This window comes from Phalacrocorax carbo, chromosome 5 (genome assembly GCF_963921805.1).
Source record: "Phalacrocorax carbo chromosome 5, bPhaCar2.1, whole genome shotgun sequence".
Classification (NCBI taxonomy): domain Eukaryota; kingdom Metazoa; phylum Chordata; class Aves; order Suliformes; family Phalacrocoracidae; genus Phalacrocorax; species Phalacrocorax carbo.
This window is the reverse complement of record NC_087517.1, coordinates 20050723-20074331: the sequence shown is the minus strand read 5'-3', so window position 1 is coordinate 20074331 and position 23609 is coordinate 20050723. Positions and strand designations below refer to the sequence as shown.

The following is a 23609-nucleotide window of genomic DNA, read 5'->3' as shown; positions in this document are numbered from 1 at the left end:
CCCTCCCTTGTCATCTTGAATTTTTTTCTGCACAGTGGCATAATTTGAAATGGAGTAGTAGAGGATTTCTATCTTCAGCTCAGATTAACATAAAATTAGCATGAATTCTGGAGATAGAAAGCATGTATATAAATCCTTTTAAGCTAAGAAAGCATTTTAAAAGTCTGGTTCTTCAGCAAGCAAGCTAAGCCAGGTGTGACAGTAGACCAGACCTCATTTAAAGAATTTTTTTTTTAAAAAAAAAGTAGAATTCATCGTTGCCTGAAGCACTTCCCCACAGCTATCTCCAGGCAGCTGGTTACTTTGAATTTCACTCATTCACACATTGCAAATACCATCCAGCTGTTCCGCTGTTGACTCTGCAATTTACCTCATAGGCCTAATCCTGTCCCATGGGCTGTTCCTGAATCATAGCACCAGTTATTGTTTCCCTCCCAAGATGACAAGAAAACTCAAAAAAAAAGAGTAGAAGAAAAAACATCAGATTATTGCCCATAATAGAATTAGGTTGTAGTAAGGTTCTCATGTGGATCTGAGAAATACCTTTCGATCCCACACTTCAGATACATTGTTAATGACTGCAAGACCTCAATTTTTTTCTTAAATGCATAACTGCACCTAGCTCTCACTGTCTAAAAATCTTTATAATTCTTTTTTGCAGTATTATTCTGAAACACAGATTTTCCTTAATATGAATAATTTTTGCTTCTGGACCAACTTCATGATGGCAGTACAAAATAAATGTACTGGACAGTTATATTGCTTTCTTGTTGTAAAAAGAACTCTGTCCACTATTGAAAAGAATAATTATAATGGATATGTACCCTATGAAGTACACAAACTCGATATTTTTTATCTGTCATGATGCACTAAATTAGTATAAGATATTTAAGTGTATATTAAATACTCCATTAATATTCTACATATGGATATCCCTATTGTTTGGAAAATTCTGTTGGTAATGACAATTGAAGAAACATTTTGTGATACTTCAAGATCAAAGGCTTTTAGGAAAATCTTAGGTTAATATTACCATTGATTAAGGATCGAGTTACTTGAGTTAACAGGGGTAGAGCAGGGGTCTACTCAATTTTACAGTTTACCAAAAGGCATTTGTGAACTATCACGTAAGCATGAGCAACAGTACATACGTGATAATAGAGGGTTTACTCAGTCCAGACACTCTTATATAATCATGTGTCCTATTTCTGCTTTTATAAACAAATGAGAATATAGTCTTTATATTCAGCCAGAGCTGTAATGGAGCATTATATGGATGCATTATATACTCTGCAATCCATTGGCTTTATAAAAAATATTGGGGGCTATATGTAAAGGAAATTTCATTTTTACATCCAATACTAAACTTGATTCTCATTAGCAATATTTATTTTTGAAATGTAGATAAATTTTGCTATTAACAAGTAGTGTAGTGAAAAATAGTTTTTAACTACACTTTTAACATATCCCACTTAAATATTAATGATAACTTATTTCTCTGCATTTGTCAAGTACTAAATATGTGTTCTGATTTTTCAGGGCCTTTTAATCATATCAAGTCAAGTCTGTTGGGATCCACATCGGATTCAAATCTCAACAAATACAGTACAATCAACAAAATTCCTCAACTCACACTGAACTTTTCAGATATCAAAAGTGAAAAAAAATCTTCATCTCCTCCTTCTTCAGAGAAAGCAATTATTGCACCTAAGGTGAAAGACCGAACGCACAACGTAACAGAGAAGGTTACCCAGGTAAGGTAATAGCCATTATTTTAGTCCCTTTTCCATTTGTGGAGCTGTCAGTTTATTCAATAGATTGTTACTCTTTTCATGAATGATTTGGACATCTCTAAGACAACTTGAAGGGTTTGAGATGTTACTTACTTTACCTCCAATTCAGTTGCACATGAGGTAGTTTACAACATTAGATAATAACTGCTAACAAACAAAATATTTCTGGTTTCTATTCTTCAGTGGAAAAAAGCTGTAGTATGCACCAGGTGCCCCAAATAGATCCACTAATTTCAGTGATTCCTGTCAGTCATCAATGGTACTTTCATTCTTTTTTCTTTTTCTGAGCTTTATGAATTGATCAGTGCAAGGCACAATGTGATAACAAATGGTAGGTGATTGTGCCACTGGTAGAGGTGCCATAGTTACATCTTGTAAATTCTATTCCAGTTCTTTGGGTTTTCATAATGCTCTTTCCTGTGGGTATCTTTTTCATATGCATATATCAAAAAGGCTGTCAAAATGAAAAGCAAATACCTTTGGACTAGATGTATGATATATTCTGTCATACTTGGAAATGAGGCATACAATTGAAACAAAACTGAAAACAATTCAAGATAGCATATTTCTTCACTCTAAGGCAGATACAGTGCCCTCTGAAGGCAACAGAACTTTTCAGCTAAATTCAGTATCAATATTACATTTGCGTTGTAGTGTCACATGGAGATTGACAAGGACAGGCTACCAATGTGCAGCATACTGAAAAAAAATATTAAAACAAGACAGTATCCCAAATAACTTTTATAGTCTTAGTAAGCAGAGGGTCAGCCCTTTAAACCCATCCACTGACACACTGAAAGAGGTGACAAGTGTTTTGTATTAACATGCAGATAGAGATTCTATAAGGAAGATCTTGCCAAGAGTAGCTTTTCACTTACTCCTGACCTGCCTTCCATAGACCAGACTGCAGCTTCTGTACATTGGTACTATGCCAGTTATTTTCCAATCTCCTATGCCCTTTGATGGATATAAAAAGAAATGTATTGTACACCCTCCTAGAGAAATAGAGATAAAAGTTCTATCAGTTCTATCTTGAGATCAGTTAGTGCCTAAAAAGTAATTGGATTTTTATCTTTCATATATTTTGTCTTTGATAGCTAACTTGAATCTGCAACCATTGTACTTCTTCCCTGGTCAGTTGTGAAAGATTTAATCTCTTCTGGATCCATTTTGATATGTTTTAAATTATTCATAGTACTTATACATAGAAATCTTTTCACAGATAATATGGCAAAAATTCAAGTTACATTAAAAAGACTAATTTTTCTAAGTTATGTAAGCATAAGTCAAGCATCACTGTTTGTTTCAAAATTCTGGCTGTGCCAAACTAATTAGTGCCAGGGTGACAAGTTTCTACATACTAATGACACTGGTATGGGGAAAAAAAATAAATTAAAAAAATAATAATCTGTTTATTCTCCAAGCAACTTATATATTATGAAGAGGTCTGATAAAAATGGCTTGGATCAGCTAAACCTTCCAGCAACACTGATACTAGCTAAATTCAAAATTAAATTTGAAAAGTTCTGTAAAATCTTTATAGTTCATAAAAGACTTCCAATTTAATTTTACATTGGTTTATGTCCTTTTCTAGAACTATCTCAACCAATGTGCAGAATACAATTTGTGTAGCAAACTTTGATAATATACCATTCATCATAATTGGAAAGAATTCCCACAGCTGTTCCTTCCTCTCTTATTATATTCAGTTATCAATGTTTTTAGTTGCTGTTGCATCCTAAACTCTAGGATTTGGTACAAGGAAAAACTCCTAGGACCTATAAATAAATGTAGTTCTACTGAATACAATAGCCAAAGATTAGTTAGCCAGTTATTCATGAATTAGATTAGAAATGGACATTTAGAAGATGCAAGTGGCTACTTTTAGTCCAGTTTATGTTTCTAATCCCGAGTGATTTCAATGTTTTATAAGAATCAGCACTTCGGATGTTCCACTGCATGTCTGCCTGTGTCTTTAAAATGTAAATCTCTTTGCAAAACTTGTCATAGGCCCATATATCCATTTTGTATCTGCAGAATTGTGGAAAAGTGGTTTTGGAAGGTTTGAGCACAGTGTTGAGAAAAGAATACGGCAGAAATGTCAGATGAGATAATTAGGGTATGCTGATGCTGGCACAGTCCTCTGATACGCAAATGTGTGAAACAGCACCAAAAATGTACAGAGGGCAATATGACCTCTTTAATCTGTGGGACAATATCATTAAAAGAGCAAATGAGTATAAAATGGCCATGGTAAGTTAAAAGGTCACCCTTAATCAGAGTAGTGACATTCTGAAATAGTCTTCCAATAAAGATGTTAGGGCAGGAATTCCAAATGTCTTTAGACAGAGCCTGAGAAATGTATTAAAGGCATAGATAGCATGATGTGCTTTTCTGGGATTGCAGGACTTGGAAGGCCACTTCCAGTCACATATTGCACTATTCAAACATTTGTTCATCTCTCTTTTTACTCCTCATTGTGTATCTCTCTCCCTTTCCTTTCCTCAGCTTTGCTGAGAGATTTGGTTCTGCTGCTATAACCTGACATTTCCACTGATATGCACCACACTAAGGTATCACTGACCCTCACAGTTGGATCACTGCACTCTGGATTCTCTCTCATGCATCAATATTATCAAACTCAGTATCAGCATCACAGGATACAAGAGGTTCTTCTTTCCAGAAATAACAGCTGTATGACTTCTATCATATCCACAAGCTGGAGAAGTAATTCAGGTAGTGAAGACAGTGAAAAAGGAGGGGATGGCACTTTGTTACCCTCACAAGGTAGAGGAAGAATAATGAATAGAGTCATGATCATTGTGTTTATAGGAAGCGATACACTTTCAGAAAACATTTAAAGAGGATTGAGATGCTTTAGCAGTGAGATTTTAGTGGAATAAATTAGGAGCAGATGGGAGAAAAAGGTTTAGAAAATAATTTCAGAAGGAACAGATGTTGTGGGACAGGGTTGGTACTTTGGGTGAAAAATATGAACTTTGAAATGCAGGTGTGAAAAACAACTTTTCACTTCAGAATTTAATAAGTAAATAAATAAATATAATCCTCAGATTCTTACCTTTTAAGTAATACAAATTAATATCTTCAAAAACAGCTAGGTAATAAATTCTGCTGTGAAGACCCTAAAAATATTGTCTTACTACTTAACAGGAGTGTTCAGGACATTACATAGAGATAAATATTGCCTTAAGATATACTTGCAGTGAAGTGTTGCACAAGTGATGGTCCCGAATAAGTAGACACCCTGATCTCTTGGCCTTTCACCTGGGTCTTCACTGACCAAAATCCCTTGTATGATGCAGACTAGCATAACATCATCTGGAGGCCTGTTTCTGCATAAGATTGACTTTTACTGAGAGGAATAGCCCAGCAGTAGCTGCCAGAAAGTCCTTATTGGAAAACTGGCATTGTCATATCCCAGTATAGATATTTGTCACTAAAATTAAATCTACATCTCCATTTCACCTTATGAAAAGGGTTTTGTTTTGGGTTTGGGTTTTGGGGTTTTTTTTGATGTTTCATATTATAATTTCCAGAGGTGCTAATCTAGACTTTGTTCTAGGAGAGTCTCAACTTACCAACTTACTTTTTTTCATTATTAATTTTTTTTGACAGTCTGTTCAGAGGGACAGTCCAATTTCTGCACTCTTTGGCACTGACAGGTTCAGTTGGAGACCTGACACTGATTGTTAGAAAAAGACAAGTCTTCCCAGAGGCACAAAAAGTAGACTTTATTAAAGAAAGCAGTGGGGCAAAAATTTGACATCTGTCCCTTAACATTTGTGATTAATTCATAAAGAGGACTTCTGGCCTTAAAATTACAGCGTGCAGAGGTGCAACAGTAAGTGATTTTATCCTTTGTTTAAATGCTGATTTATTTTAAATCTTCTTACACATCCTGTTCCCATTGATGTATGACTCCCAAGCTGTGAACTTTGTTGTGAACAGACTCAGAGCTGCATGATTAGAATAGTCAGTACCTATGCTTATTTTCAAAGAAAGGAGAGAATTCCTGAATACCCACTGACAGCAAACAACGGCTGGCCCAGTTAATAAACTTATAAACTATGGATCTCTTTATGGTGTTAAGAAAAACTATTTTGTAGCCCCTGATCATTAATGTTCAGAGATTACTGATCCCCTTAAAATTCATCAGTCTGCTGAGATATAGCATGTTGTTGAAAGTCCCAGTATATATCTGTTGTTTATGATTTGTCTCAATAACTGAGTTACAGGAAGGTAAAACTCTATGATCTTCAAACTTTTTGAAAATAATACTTTTCAAAACAGTTTCATCATCCAGCCACCCGTAGGAAATACGTATACCCAAACTGGTTATACGGCTGATCAAATCATAAAATCATAGAATCATAGAATACCAGGTTGGAAGAGACCTCAAGGATCATCTGGTCCCACCTCTTTTGGCAAAAGCACAGTCTAGAGAAGATGGCCCAGCACCCCATCCAGCCAAATCCTAAAAGTGTCCAATGTTGGGGAGTCCGCCACTTCCCTGGGAAGATTATTCCAATGGCTCATTGTTCTCATTATGACAAATTTTCCTCTTGTGTCCAGTCAGAATCTCCCCAGGAGTAACTTGTACTCACTACCCCTCATCTTTTCCATGTGATTCCTTGTTAAAAGGGAGTCTCCATCTTCTCTGTAGCCACCTTTTAAATACTGGAACACAGTGATAAGGTCTCCCTTAAGCCTTCTTTTCTCAAAGCTCAACAAACGCAGTTCTCTCAGCCTATCCTCATATGGCTGGCTTCCCAGTCCTTTGATCATCTTTGTGGCCCTTCTCTGGACCCTCTCCAGCCTGTTCACATCTGTTTTGTATATCAGGGACAAAAACTGAACACCATATTCCAGGTGTGGCCTGACAAGCACTGAGTGGAGTGGGATAATGAATCCTTTATCTCTGTTGCTGATGCCCTTGTTGATGCAACCTGGCATCCTGTTGGGTTTCTTTGCCGCAGCAGCACACTGTTTGCTCATATTGAGCTTGTTGTCTACCAGGACCCTCAGGTCCCTTTCCATAGAGCTGCTCTCCAGCTGGGTAGATCCCAGTCTGTGCTGCACTCCTGGATTATGTTTCCCAGGTGCAAGACCTTACATTCATCTTTGTTGAACTTCATAAGGTTCTTCCTCTCCTAGCCTATCCAGGTCTTCCTGCAGGGTGGCTCTCCCTTCCAAAGCGTCCATTTCCCCACTCAGTTTGGTATCATTGGCAAACTTCATCATGGTACACTTAATCCCATCATCCAGATCACTTATGAAGATATTAAATAGTGTTGGGCGCAATATTGATCCCTGGAGGACCCCTCTTGTGACAGGTTGCCATTTTGAAAAGGAGCTATTTACCACACCACCCTCTGGGTGCCACTTGTTAGCCAGTTAGCGAAGACCACTTCACTAGACTGTAACACAACAGTTTCTCTAGGAGGAGGCTGTGGGAAACCATATCAAAAGCCCTGGAGAAATCCAGGTACACAATGTCCACCACTCACCCTACATCAACCGATCAGGTTACTTTGTCATAGAAGGCAATAAGGCTTGTTGAGCATAATTTGCCCTTGGTGAATCCATGCTGACTTTTCCCAATTACATGCTTCATTTACTTGTGATAACACCCAGGAGGATTTGTTCCGTAACTTTCCCGGAGACTGAAGTAAGACTGATGGGCCTACAATTTCCTGGATCCTCCTTTAAGCCCTTCTTATAGATGGGGGTGACGTTAGCCTTCTTCCAGTCTTCTGGGATGTCCCCCAATCTCCACAACTTCTCAAAGTTTATGGAGAGTGGTCTCACAGTGACATCAACCAGCCATCTTAACAGCTGTGAGTGGATATTGTCAGGGCCCACTGATTTGTAGTGCTCAAGCTCCTGAAATGGTTTACATGGCAACTCTTCCTTCACTGACGGTGGGTCTGTGTTTGCATTAACCTGGATTTTTGTTCCCAAAGCCTGGGGCCCAATAGTGCTCATAAAGAGAGAGGTGAAGAAAGTGTTGAGAACCTCTGCCTTTTAAGCAATGTTGGTGACTAATCCATCTCTCCTGTTTAACAGCAGGCCAATATTTTCCTTGTGTTTCTGCACCTTGTTTATGAACCTGAAGAACCCTTTCTTGTAGTTTTTGACATATCTGGCCAATTTCAATTTGAGCTGAGCTTTTACTTTTCTAACTGCATCTCTGCATACCCTGGCAATGCCCTTGTAGTTCTCAACAGGTATTCACCTGCTTTTCCGTCTCTGATACACTACTCTTCTGGTTTTGAGCAGAAAAATGATGAAACATAAATAGAATTATATAAAATAAAAGTTAAACTACATAAATTATCAATAAAAATTGTAAATCTATCTCTTGATGGACTACATGGTTGATTGCAAGATTGTAATCTGATTTGCAGACATGCTGAACACCCACAGCTCTTCTGAAAGTGGAGCTCTTAGTGAAAGGGGAGTCATGTATGAAGTGATAGACCTTGTAGTTTCACTGCATGTTTTTGTAATTTGGCCAGGATCTATTCTGTCAGCCCCAAAAGATTAAGAAATAAGTAACAATATCCCCCAAGGCCAGTCTCGGCTGTTGATATAAAAAGAACTATTATATGATCATGACTTCAAACTGACCTTCAGATTTTCAGGCTAAAAGAAGACTAGCAGCATCTAGAACAGAGAGGGGCAATATAAGACCTAAAAATAAACCAAATTATTGAGCTATATGTTTTCAGCAATCTGATTCAGCTGTAACACAGCTCCGTTTACAACATCATGCAATAGCTTACACACAAACAACATTTCAAGGCTGCTCATTTTGGAATGCAAGCTGAAATAAAGCAGAAAATTGTGAATTAAGAGGAAACAATTTTTCTATGTCTTCCAATTAACAGCAAGGCAGACATATAATAATGAAAATGGGGCATAAGTAGAGCCAGCATTCCATAGTTACAGTATAGAAAGTTTAAAATATTGGTTTCTGCTGAAGTAAGAATCTTCTTTTTTCCATTATTTGCTAGTCCTGTTCTCAATGACCAATAGCTTGTTCTCAATAGACCAATTGACATAGCTTACATAGGAATTATTTCCTTTGTTTACAATCATACTTAGCACCCTCATGCAATAAAATTTAATCTTTTGTTGTCATTATATATTAGGCTTTGTAATTCCTATAGATGTAATAATAGATATAGTTAAACGTGTGTAATTTCATTATCATTTAGAAGGTGTGACACACCTGTGTGTGAAAAGAAGAAAAGGAGAGAACATCACGGTGATGGCAAAACTAATAAAAATACCCCATCTCAGGGTAGTCATTTATACCTGTGCAAAGATATCACCAAAACTGGAGGGTAGGCTCTTTTGCACCAGAGCAAGTAGCTATACAAAGTGCATGGAAACAGAAAATAAAGCCCACTGTTTTGATCAATTTCAGAAGAGAACATAGCTTTTTCATTGGAATTACTTGCTATTGCATCAAGTAGTAAGATGGCCAATATAGTTACAGATTCACTGCAATTGTGAAAGATAAAATATTCCTTGGTGGTGATTGTTTCCAGCAGAACCTCTTCTCTTTGCGACAGCTGAATAGGCTAAGGCATCTGATCTGCTGCAGTGTTTTGAGAAGATTTCACAACATATGGTAGAAATGGAGCAGTCAGAAAGCCCAGCTGCTTTGAAGCACGTAACCTGGATGTATCCTTAATTAGCCCATGTCCTTCCCCCAGGATCTACTTTTCTGAGAAAGGGATTGCCTGATTTTGCTGAGTTGGAAAAAAGTACCCAGTACCTTCTATGAATCACAATTTCAAGTAATTAATGTTTTGTGTGATCTTTTTGTTGTTACTTCCTTGAACCAAATACTCGGTGATCTGTTCTGTGATACTAACAAGGAATGGAGCATATGGGGTTTTTTAATACTAGATCAATTTCCAAAGCAACATTCTTCTTTTGATGCTAATATGTGGGGGAAGTAGGCAGACACAGGCTTTCAGACTGCACTGTAGTTTGTTCTGAAAATAATTAATTTGATTAATATGTTGAGGGTGTAACAACTAATGCCCTACAAGTAAAGTAAAACTGATTAAAACCAAGGTGTAGGCAGCACTTAGGCAAACCTCATTTCTCTAGACTAGAGCTCTAAACCCCCAAACTTCCACTTCATAATCAATTGGCCTTAGCAGTTTCTAAGCTTGGTAGGCTGCTCAGTTAAAACCAACAATTTTGACACCCACCAGAACTGACCCACCATGAACAGTAAGAAGTCAAGCCCCTGCTTAGCCCCTGTCAAGCCCCACTGAGATCCAGAGTACTGTCAGAGTCCTCTGATCCACTTGGCATGCACAGCCTGAAATAATGCCCTTCACGCATGCAGTTAGAGCTGCCTTAAAACAGACATGAAAGGAGTCACAGTTTCTCTTATGTAACCTTAGAACCACACAAAAATGTAGTGTGGAAGAGACCTCTAGAGGCCATCTAGCCCAACCTCCTACTCAAAACAGCCTAAATTCAAAGTTAGACCAGAGTTGGGTGGTTACCATGTTAACTCAGGAAAAGTTTCTATGTTTAAGTCAGCATAAACTATATTTTTCTGGAGAAAATCAGCAAGCAATAGACAACAATAGCAGCTGGTGTGCAGAAGGAGGGAGAGAAGAGGGCAGAAAGCTGTGGATCGCATGGGCCAGAAAGAGTTGGTCTTTTACAAGGAACATTGCTGGTGTAGATAACATTTAGAGTACTCCCTTAGAAACAGGCAGTCCTGGGTTGTAGTCCCAGAGTATTTTGCCTGTTACTTATTCTACATAAATAGCCATCTATTAAAAAAATCCACAGAAATAACCCTGGACACCAAGGACTCAGACTCAAGACTCCTTCCCTCCCACCTGAGTGCCCTTACCCTCAAATGATCTGAATTCTGAACTCTGTTCAGACACCACAAATATATGCACTGTAGTACCAATGTTGGATCTAGCCACAAAATACCATAACGTGGCAGGACAATCTTTAGCATTGACATGAAATTAGATATTCACACCTCTTAGGGTTTTACTTGAAATTACTTATTCACCCCTGATAGAACCCAAGGGAATGGCAGGAAGATGTGCCAGGGGAGGTTTAGCTTGGATATTAGGAAAAGGTTCTTCACCCAGAGGGTGGTGGAGCACTGGAACAGGATCCCCGTGGAGGTAGTCATGGCACCAAGCCTAACACTAATCAAGAAGCACTTGGACAACATCCTCAGAGATATGGTGTAAATTTGGGGTTGTCCTGTGCAGGGACAGGAGTTGGACTTGATGATCCTTGTCAGTCCCTACCAACTCAGGACATTCTATGATTCTATGACTAAGAGTCATTTTCATCAGACAAAAAATGCAGGTATGTTCAGCTAATAATTTAATATTAATTTATGCAAGTAACAAGTTTCCCTTTTAGCATAATACTAGCTAATACACAAAGTGAAAAATGGGTGGGTAGTTTGAAAGATTACCTTTTTCAAGGAAATAGTTAAGTTCCTACACATTGCTAATGAGAGAAATTGATGAATAAACTAAATGTGAGAGCAGAATGTTTCTGCAAGTTGCAGCTAGTAAAGTGATGATATAACTGCTGATAATTATAAAACACTTATCTTCTACTACTGATTAGAAACTGGGTGGTTTTAAGCATATAAAGGAGAAACAGCAGCAAGGCTATTATGCTTTTGACTTGGGCAGGGGGTAGGAGAGAAGCATATGGATTGGTTGGTTTTGATGTATTGGGAGCTGAGGAAAATATTTTCTGGTTAGGGTTTGTGATTTTTTTCACAGGGTTAGAAACAGTAAGAAAAACCAAAGACCATTAAGCCCAGTCAGCACAGTATGTTGTTTGATGAATTCTGAATACCCTCAATATTAATAAGCCAAATGAGATGGTCATTCTTCTCATCTATTATCTGCCATGTGTTAGAACCTGGATAATGCTTTCGGCTTGTAGCTGGTAACAGGATCAATAGAGAAATTCATACCCAGCATAGTTCAGAGATAATGCTTTTCAAAAGCATTGACAGTTGAATAGGTCTTTCATTGTAGCACATGGTGGAATTGTCCTTAAGGTACTTTAGGTGTATTTTCAAGCATAACTTTTTTATTCGAAGAATTGCCGATTTTGCATTAAGACAGCATCTTTTTGATATGAAAATTGCAGTAACTGCTTTTCATTTAATATCTTGGAAACTGGCATGAGAAGGTATGTTCAGCTCCAGACAACCTGTTCAGAATACTACTCTAATAAATGAGAAACATTTATTAAATGGGAAAAGTTCTTCATTTCACAGCTTTGCATTTTTTTCTAATCTAAGAATCCATCTTCTTTGAAAATGTTCCACTTTATAAATGAATTCTATTAATTATAAAGGAACCTATGTCTTTTGAAACAGAAGAACTGCTGTACAGTATCGTCTCACATCTGTACCAATCTGTTCTGTTCAGAGAAGTTTAGTTTCACTGAGTTTGTATGTGTGTTAACAAAACAAGACTATAACTAAAGGAGAGTAGCACCTTTTGCTGCAGCTTAGTCTCTCATTATGTTATTTGCTGCATTTGGAAATGAGCAAGAAATCAGCACCTGCAGCTCATGGTCATCCTGTAGAACTTGTAAGAGGCCAGCTAATTTATTTTGATGAATTTTATTAGGATAGCACACCGACTGCAGCGTCCTTCCAAGTTTTAAAACAGAGCTTGAAAAATAAGTTTTGTGTGAGATAGTGATTTCCAGATATATTATGCTGTCTATTTTCTCTCTTCTTTACACTTACAATATCAAGTAAGCTAAGGAAACTGCAACAGTGAATGACCTATTCTGCAGTTTGCACAGTGTGATAAATTAGTCAATATATCTAGAAAACAAAGAATACTAAGAACATTAAAGCTTACAGTCAGGCTTCTATTCTAGGCTTTTTTTCCACTGGATTGAGCTTTTGATGCCTGCAATCATACATGTGATCAGCCATAGTACCAAAAAGATTTCCATATCTCCCTGGTTAGATACATAAATAAAAGGTCCTGTTCCCTCCTGAACATGAGCTTCATTTAGCATAACACAGGCGAGGTCCAGCTTCTCAAGGAGTTATTTTTGGCTCACTGATGCTGTGCTGTCTCAACATTTTTGTTAGAACACCAGAGTAGCTAGTGAAGAATCATCATAAAGGTCCTACCATGTCTTGCCATAATTCCCCAAAACAAAAATGTTTTTATGATGGAAAAACAGAAAAATGTCTAAGGTAAGATGCAGCTACTGACTGAGGAAAGGCAGGTTTGTCTGTTCAGTTCTCCATGGTCACAACTCAACCCTTTTTCTCTGCCTAACCAGTATGAACTGAATGGATAGCTCTAGAAATCTGGATCGTGGTTTTGCTAGTGAAATGTGATTTGTGTCATCGCATTGTGCATACATGTGTATACAATCTGTTCCATCTCCCCTTGCCAAATGGCTTTTTGGTTGCAGTGTTACTGACCAAACTTGGCAGAAGGTTGGGTAATGCACTAAACTTTCCTACAAGTGGTGTGAAGAGAGGAACCTGGGAAGAATGCTAAGACTAAATGGCTCCTTCAAGTGAACCAGATTGGCATATGCTCATTAGGCGTAAAACCTGGAGAACCCAAGGGAAGAGGGACATTTCTAAATGAAGCTTTTCCCAAGCTACCAGAGCAGTTTCAATTACTGTTCACACCTTTTTAAACACTAAGGGGTCTAATTACAAAGCGTAAATTTTCTAGAAACTAAAGTTTGCTTATTTTGCTGATTATGGAAAAAATATTTACCATAAAACTGAAGGTTAAACTTAAATATTAATGTATGCATAACGGTCTTTTCTTCCTTTCTCCTTTACTCCAGACAGTTACATCAGTAAGTACTGTAATCATAGTGCCAAACTATGGCTGTAGCTGCTTCATTTTCACTCCATGCACTTCAGATATTCTTACAGCTTTTATGCTCTTCTTTAGCTGCATCAAAATGTTTGGCAGCTAGCAAACCACTCTAAATGGATAATAGTGGAAGACAAATTTTTCATTATTATTGTGAGGAAGATGAGATAACATCTACAAGCACAAAATCTACTTTGTTTTGTTGTCATGCCATGGACAAATGATAGAAAATATCTTTTAGGTGACTAAAAACCACAGCAATAATTTAAGCCGTTATTACAAATGTGACCCTTGATGTTTTGTTGTTAGACATATAAATGCTTACATATAAATGGCTTAGTGTTGCCAGGAGAGCAATGAATAACTTGCAAACTCTTTAGCATTTTGAAGGATCGCATTTTCTGTCTTCTGAAATAACACCTCGTAGTGAATTTTAAAGAAGAGGGTTATACAACTTTTAATACACATTCTGGCATTAACATTTGCTAAAAATAGTCAGTTGTTAATATCTCCTTCTTTGATAATCTGCATATCACTAATTTAAGATTTAATGTTCAGTAAAGCACACTCAGTAAATCCGTATGCTTCTAAGTGTTGCTCTGATGATGCATTACCCACTAATATGAAAGTAATTACATACTGAATGGCAGGAAGAGGCTCCTGAGGTTTAAGATCTATAAGCCATTTCTTAATTTTTTTATGGAAAATAATGGATGGAAAATGAACTATAAGAATACTTCCTCTCTTTTAATAGCTACCTTTATGAGAACATAAATGATAGGTTAGAGATAGTGAGTTTTCTAAATTATTACATGTATTCAAGTTTGGCAAAGCAATTTTGTTTGACAGTAACATCCACAGAAATATTATTTCCATGAAACCTGCACAATTTTGCTGAACAAACATAAGGAGAAGGCTGTTCTACTGCTTTAATCTCATGACATACATAACTTTCCTTGACAGTTTGAAGATTTTGGGTTACTGCATATTTAAATAGCTTTAGCTGAATAGATTTACCTAATTATTTGATAGCCTTATGAGAATGTGGCACTTCATGGCCTCAGTTTTGTAAGGCACTCAGCACTCCCAGGAAGTCCCAGTGCTCTCAGATCTGAGTCAGATTTGAAAGTTTTCGTCATCACCAATGAAGGAGGCTACCCTATCAAATGAAGTCTAATTGGACAATATTTCTTGAGGAAACTTCATAAATTTTAAAGATCAGTAATAGTTTTATACTTCTTTTCATGTGGAAGGTCAAATTACTCGATAATAAGGCCTGCCTTTTTGCTTTGTATTGTGGTACGGGTTGAGTTCTCTGACGTAATATTACATTTCTGGAGATTTCAGTGTTCATAGATATCATTACATTTATATAGTGCAAGCACTAGTCTGAGTCCTGTAATTTTTCAGTACAGCTGCTATAATTTCAAGGCATCAACCTGATCACTGTATGTAGATGAGTCATGTCACTGATGGATACATATACTGTGTGGGTGTGAGTTTCAGCCATGGGATCAGATCTTAAATTTGTTCTCTGTTTCAACATATGTTTTAGATGACATGATGTAAAATATTATTATTGCTTATCTAAACACCACATTCATTAGTATCACGGAATGTATTTTAATAAAAGCCCTAAATAGAAAATATGGAAAGCAGAGGAGAAAGATATACAGGGGGATCATTTTTAATTCCAAAAATACTAAAATATAAATTTATGATACACAGAGGAGAAACATCAAGTAAAAGCTTTTCTGCTGTTCAGGCTGATCCTTATATATCTACCTCCTTTTACAGTTATACACTCTAATTCATATATGTGTGTCATTTTTAAAAGTGTCTTCCAGAAGACCTTCTATTTCCAGCTCAAATGCAACTTGCTGTCACAGTGTTATTAATACTGAAGCTACAGAACTCTTAAAACTTCAGCCAACAGGGACAGCAAAGAGCCACATACACCCCTGTTAGCAGCATGTTACTTTCTCTGTGTTGTTTCCCACATGCCTTCCCAGCAAAGGCTGGAAAACAGCATTTCTGGCCTCTCTTGGAGGAAACAAGCAATTTGAAACAGGTATTTTGAGGTAGGCTTGAGATGACAGTCTTCCTATCTGAAGAGGCTTGCAGCTTCAGGTGCACAAATTGTACACATTACAGTGCAGGACACTAAAGAGGAATCAGAGCACCAGAAAGCAGGCATGGAGGCAGCAAAATATTCACCCATACCAGGGGATCCATATCAAAAACCTCAAAGATGGGACTGTAACTAAACTACCTAAGGCAGAGATAGAAAAATTCCACCAACATCACTTGAACAGTCACAACAGAAGTGTTACACTCATAGGTACACAACACCTTTTTAAATCAATGTCAGTCTCTATTCCTTGTGGATATTCCAATATCAAATTAGCCATTTTTATGGCAATATATTAAGAGGTTTTGTCTAGGTCTCAGTTAGAATTTTTCTTAAACACCACCAAACAGCATTTACATTCAACCTCACTGAAATTTTTTGGACATTTATTACAAAAATTACTTAACACTAGATCAAATAGATTCCACATACCACTTAAAACTTACCCTTTTTTTTTTTCTTTTTTTTCTTTCACATAACATACCAAATTGCAGTTCCTCCAGAATATGTTTCTGCATTTCAGTTAGGTTCAGAATGCCACAAAGTCTGTCTTCAACTAACTCAGAAAAGCTTTATTTAGTGGCTGATTGACTTCTGGAACAAAAATGATTCAAATACACTCATATAAGCTTTGAGTTTTTCAGGTTCATCCATTAATAACAAAAGTGCTGTTTCAATGCCTACCTAAAATTACACTTGGAGAATATGTTGGAATAGTAAAAAAAAAAAAAACCAAAAAACCTATTGTGCTATTTCCAACCCTGCAAACAAAGAAATATTGCGCCCATTGTTGAAATAAGAAAGGATTATATCCTCTTGTATCTGAAGTCCCAAACGGGAAATATACAGGACAGGCAAGGACAAGTCATATTTTCACACAGCAGCAGATTTTCTTCAACTTAAAAAATATGGACACCATTAAAACACTGTGTTGGAAGACCTCATGGGTATACTTCAAACTGTCTGACAGAGAAAGTTAAGTATCATCATTCTATACAGATTCTCATACTACATAATTTTAAAGCATTTAATACAGACAAAAGAGTAAAACAAGAAGACAAGTATAAACATTCCCCACCACTAGTATTTCTTGGTTAAGAAGATGTTCTTTAGTATGTGTCCTTTGAAAAACATGTAAAAATAACTTTTACATGTTAAAATGCCTTTTAATGCTGATGTGTGAAAGCAGCATATAATGCTCTGTTTGGAGGGCGCACTAAATCTAAAGCACTTCAGCTTTCTTTCAGCACTGGTGTAATCTTAGTTGTTCATGTCAGCATCAAAGAAGGTGATCAGCAACATGACTGAAATATGAAAGACCCTTATAGTCTTCTGGGAAATTAGGTAATGCCTACCATCAGGGAACAAATGTTGATTTAATTTCCATTTGTTTAGTGATACTTGTGTAATATTTATTTTTAGGTCTTTTTAGATTCAGAGATCTCTTTAGGAGGTCCAGTCTGTAGGGGACTCACAGTAATGGTATGAATAGAGAAGAAAAAGGAAGAGATGTTCTTGCTAGTTATAGCTTGGTAGCTTCAGCAGAACTAATACATAGGAGAAAAGAGAACCAGGAGAGGTAACATCAAGGGAAGAGAGTTCCACAAATCTAATAAAATCTCCAGTGCAGAAACATACCCTCTTTTAAAGCTGACGTAATACTGCTTCCTTTTTTGAACTGTGCTATAATTCAGATTTAAGGTCTATGGTCATGATAAAAAGGGTTCATTATTACAGGAACGTGGCTTTAGCTTCTGTGTTTGCTTCACATCTCTCATTTCTTTTGTTCTCCCAGTTTTTCCTGTTCAATACTGTTATTGGCCTTGTTAATAAAGATCTGAAAATGTTTACGTTCAACACTACCTGTTAAAAAGAAGAGATTGTACTCGAGATCTAAGGGGTTTTGGATAATATTGGCAGTGTTCATTCTGCAACAGAGACCAAACAGGAATAGTTACTTAGCTTTTCTTGAACTTGGGAGATGCTACCTTCCTTGATTTCCTAGTCACTAACAATAAACTTGTACAGAGTCAAAAATGCTGCTGGAAAAAAATTTTAATTCAAATATCTTTTAATTTTTTTGTGAAATTACTTAGAGGTCATTGAGATTAACCTAGCCTAATAATCTTTGCAAACCTATAAAAATGGGAAGGGTATGAATGTTCTCATGTCACCTTTTGCCTATGTTCTTTGAGAAAACAGAACACACTTTACATTTCATTAATGTAGTCACCATCCACTGTTACTCTCAGATACCACATACGGATGACTTTGGCTTTCTGATTCAACTTTGAAATATATTTGGATTAAAGATCTGAAAAGTCAAAAGTTCTTCCAAATTGCTTCCCTTATTTTCGACTGGCTACAGTAATGTCTGTAATAGAATTATCCTGGTTCCATTATCATCTTGTTTACCTTTTCATGTAAATATCATATCTTGGCTGCTGAATGCCTTTTGTACAATGAAAAAATTTTAAGTCTCTTCAATCTCTACTCATAATAAAGATATTCAAGTCTCTCAGCATACAAGGAGCTGAAATCTTGTTAGATTTGCTACAGCTTCCCTGACTTAAAGTGATCACCCATTCATCTGTCAGGACTGTGTGCCTAGCACTGGACTGAGCCCAGGTAGATATTGGCAAAATAATAATTTTTCATGTCATATAGTATTTCCTAGAAAAAAAATAATTTTAACATTGTATTTCAATTCCCATAGTTTTGTGTAAGTAATTTGGGACTATATGTATAGTTACATTAAATGTTTATGACATTCTTTTAACAGGAAAGGTGCTATACAAGAGCTAATGGTGTTAGTACAAGCTTTACTTAAATTCACCTGTGGCACAAGCAGCAGTAACAAAACAGTATTTAGTACTGCATATAACTATATCATTTAAATATACAGTTCATATGAGACACACTTTGTCATGAGACATAGGAAAGTATCTTTCTGAAAAGCTAATTTATTAAGCTTTGCACCCATCAAACGTCCAAAACTACCTTTTCTATAGATATACCATGTATCCATATACCTTATAACTGTAGGGTTCCCCCCACCCCTTATATCTACTTTGCCACTTGTCAACATTGCTCTTTGTTCACATTTTCTAAATGTGTGGTAGTTCTGTCCATGACGAAAGGTCTTGTCTAGATTTTGAATATGCTACATATTGTTTGTGAGAGTACATTAATCATATATCTGCTGTCTGTTTGGAAATATACAGCACAAAAATATTGTGAATTCTTAGTGAAAGTGCAGAAGGGCCAATGCTTTCTGAGTAAGTTGCTTATAGCATCTGGTCCATGCAATCACAATATGCTCACAGAACGAGTTCAGTGCTTCTTGAAGGCTTCAGGCATGCTTTCTGGTTGTTCTCCATGTTCATGTCCTTAGCTGCTTGAACAGCCATGGTCCAGCATATAATACCCTACCCCACACTTCCTCTTATGCGGTGCTAGAATAGCTAGGAAACCATACTGTCAATCCATGCAGTGGTTTGACAGAAGTGTTTCTTTAAAAATTCATGGTGGTATTCATAAGAGGTGGCTTATCATTTATTATTTCTGTTATGATTTATTAATACACTATTATGCTTCTTTACTTTGTTTCTAGTTCTTTGGTTTTTACTGTATGCGTTTGCATTCTTTAATAAATTTAGATTGAAAATGCCTCAAACATAACTTATGAATATACATGTGATACATAGCAATATGGGTCTTTTCAGAGTCTCTTGAAACTGTGCAGTTTGCATAATAGATAACAAAAATTGTTTCATAGGAAATAAAAACAAAATAAAAAGTGTCTCCATTGAGTTATAAATTCAACACTAAAAGCAGAAGAGGACAAATATTTGTGTGAATTAATCTTAAAAATAAAAAGAATCAGCTAAATTTAGAGGACTAAGAATGATGATAACTCATTCCTGTTGTGTAACAGCTTCCATGAATGCTTTCCACTCATTATCCTTCGCAAGATACTTTCAGTTTAGTAGGAAAATACTGTTCTTTCTACTTGACAGAAGTTAAAGAGGTTAAATTTCAGCTTGCCTAAGATCACTGAGAAACTCAGTGTCAGAGACCAGAGTTTAATTCCAGATCATCCAACAACTTGCCGAGCTTTTTGCCTACGTATTCTATTTTATAAAAGAAATTGTACAGGGAAGAACCTTTGTGTTTCTCCAAGAAGTGTCAAACACTTTTGCTGCATGTAGTGCTGCAGAGCCTATAAAGAGATTCCCCTACACAAACCAGTTACCCAGTGAACCATTCAGCCAGTGTGCTGCAAAGCACATCAGCCCAGTTTGGCTCCTTGACACTTCACCAAGAAACACTATGCAAAACAAGGTCTTTTGATCACAACACAGGGAAGAAATGTTACCCAGTACCAGGCAGGTTTTCTTGAGGGGAAAGATATTAGAACTGTCAAAAAAAAAGATAACACCACAAAAAGTGCAACCCAGTTTAAAGTGATAAAGGCTTACTGAATCTTGGGGGTTTTTTTAATTAATTGTCACCTCGTAGTGCCTCTGGTACATACACTTCCTTTCTTTCTCTGCTTAGCAAAACAGCAGCCATTAATGAATTTTCATTCTTCTTACATTTCTTTTCTTTCAACTTCAGTGAACTACTGTTATCTTTGAGAAACTAAAAGCTACCAAACACTTCAGAAAGATAGATCTGTTTAAAACTGTGTGAATTTATGACACTTACTTTGATTTCGCTCCATATTTTTCTGGGTATCCAATTGCAGCCCTTCTATAGTAAGTTCCACCTTGAACTTGTGATCTTAGAAAGTGAACACATGAACCTAAAAAGAGCAAAAGATGTTCACCAGCCCTATCTGTGTTAAACACCTGAAGCAAGATTCTCAGAGTCAAAAAATATGTTTGAATGAAGAGTCTTCTAACTTGCAGCAGTGGTTTAACAGTGAATGGGATAAACAGGAACACATAGGAAAAGATGAATTTTAGGTCACGACTCTTTACTCAAAGGCAGAATACAAGACAATTTTTTTAACTTTGAAATTTTTTTCATTTTAAATAGAATAAATCTTATGACATAACACTGCTTGTAAAACACACCTGTTATAAATACATTCCTGCTTTCACCAGCAAAACCAGTGTGAGATGGTATTTCATGAAGGTTGAATACCCCTAAAATTTTTTTAAGAGAAAATCCATTGCAACTAGTGTGACTTTCGATACTTAGCATTATAGTCTTCTCTTTAGTAAGATGCAAGGTAGCTTAGCTTTCTTATCATGTCATGTCCGAAGGTTCAGAGACTTTTTAACACTGCAGTACATTAGTCTTGTCCCAGGGCTTCTCCTTACTCTTAAAAATTTCATTCCCTAAGCCTCTTGTTTTACAACTCAAACTATAAGGACAGTTTCACTGTCCAGAAGAGATAAGTTAATAAAATGTCTTTTCACTAATGGTGAGTTTGTCAACACCTATTTTAAGCATGTAGAAATAGTAAAGGTCTTTTGAGTGGATTGCTAAGTACATTGAAGTCTTCCATCTAGCCAAGATGGCCAAGATTGGCCAACATCAGTAGTTAAGCTTTGCAAGGATGTCACACAACAGCAAAAGGGTAAATTCACCCCGTATTCAATCAGTGTCTATTGAAACTGCCAACGTGAAACCCAATAATGTGTTTTCTCTTTTTTATGTATGTGCACCTATGAGTTTTTGTTTGAGAAACAAAGTCCCATCTTCTTTCTTTTGACCCAGCAAACAAAAATAATTACATAATGAGTATTTGTTTTCACTTCCCATTGCATCGGAGTAAGTAGTACAGAAATGTAAAGTTCTATATCACATTATGAATATGAAACTCACAACCAGCAGTCAGCCTCTCCTGTTGTATGTGTCTAAGAAACTAGCATGAACAAGTTGGGTCCATTTCTGCTTTAATCACTTTTATACTGTTCTTTCCTCATTTTGCCCTGTTGAGGTTTTGGGTTTTGTACTCTTCAGTTTCACCTAACTCAGTCTAAACCAACTGAGGAATAAATATAACTAAAAGGAGAACAGGTGCCAGATTTCAGGGGAATACGTCCAATTTACATTATGTGTTGCTCTGAAATGAAGCACACTGGCTGGAACTTTCAAGCAAATGCAAGAAACATGTGAAGTAAGCTTTATTGTTCTTCTTGTGTAATCCATTTCCCTCATTGCCTGAAAGTCCAGCTGGAGAACTCTGATATAAATTTTATAAATAGCAGATGCCTTGCCACATATACTCACACTGCTCTCAAATACTAGGAAAACATCCTTGTCGGCTCACCAGGTGGGGGTCTGAAAGCATTAACACTGCTTAAGAGACTAAGCAATGTCTATGCTTCAGCTTGCTGTCAGCTAGTGTGTTTAATGCATTAAAAAATAGCCTGCACCATTAGTTAAGTGCAAGTCCTAGTTGTAATATAAAAAATAGATGAACAGCCTCTACCATCACCTCAGCATGGTGCTTAATGGCTGCTTGAAGGTACCATATAATCTTTTGGATCACTTAATTGTTTCTTTCTTCATAGTTCAAAGGAGAAGAATGGTTATTAACCCTGGTGTTCTCACAACATTTTCAGAGTAGAACTTCACTGAATAAGAATTGCCACTTAGATTACTAAGGATAGGATCTAAGGTTTATACAACACTTGCTGTTGGAAAGCTAAACAGAAAGGAGCGTGCTGACCCTTATAATCTTATAAGATTGTGTTTGAAGAGCATGAAATTCCTCAATTCTGAGCAAGATGAAATCTCAAATCCCAAACTACTGACTGCTAAACAAAAAGCAAATAAAAGCGGACAATGTTGCTGACAAGGTATTTCTCCTTCCAGTCATCATTTCATTTCAGTATAATTATTCATTTTAATTACTTTTGAAAGGTTTGATTTTCTAAACAGCATTGTTTTTAATTAGCAGAGGAATAAGGAATAAGTAGAAGTAACTGGTGGAAAATGGGTATAAGATCTCTTGAATATGTCACTTACCCAAATGGGTAGAAACTGAAGGTTGTCACCATCTGATGTTTGTTCATTGGTCTGTGTAAAATGAAGCAATGATCTGAGTCCCATAGGATTTGGAGAGTACTTGCAGCACAAAAGGCAATAATTAACATCATTGCTGACAGTCTCTATAGCTACACCAAGCACTGAACAGAGACGAAAACGTAATTTACCTTCTTATCCTTAAAGGTTTTGTTTCTTTGTGTCAGAGTTCAGTCAGACTGGAAGAGCAGTCAAAGGAAATTTGTTTTATCTGGTGCCCACACTATGCTTGTTCTTTGCAACAAAGCAAACATTTCAGCTTCTAGAGTCAGCAAATCAAGCAGTGCATACAAACTTAATCCCCTCCAAATAAAATTGAAATCCAACTCAGATAACACCAACAGATAAAAAATCCACACTTGTAAAGGAACGATAACAAGCAGCTTTAGGCATTGATAAAAGTAGAAGTAAAGAAAAAGGCAATACTTGTGTAGTACCCTTCTTTGTCACACCTTTAGCTGTACTAGAACTATAGCCGCAGTGAAATTTGTCCATGCATGAAAGTTTTCCACACCACAAAAATCAAAGTGGAGATAGCTGTCAAGGACACTTACAGATCTTTCTCTAACTTTTCTATTTCTGGTTGCCTAAACATTTTCTAATGAGTGTAGACTCTTTTGTAGTGTATTTAAGCTGATGATAATATACTCTGAGAGAAAAACACTACATCACTGCAAGAAAAGTCATTCACTGTCCAGGAACAGGCTGGCAAAGTTACCA

General features: G+C 36.6%; 1 protein-coding gene across 1 annotated transcript in view; it reads left to right on the top strand.

Annotated features, from left to right (window-relative positions):
• Positions 1-23609, top strand: part of LOC104047568 (potassium voltage-gated channel subfamily H member 7) — a 157683-nt gene that overhangs the window by 123336 nt on the left and 10738 nt on the right. The window contains exon 6 of the mRNA XM_064453239.1: positions 1540-1754. Coding sequence (XP_064309309.1) covers positions 1540-1754 — 215 coding nt within the window. The remainder of the gene's footprint in view (positions 1-1539; positions 1755-23609) is intronic.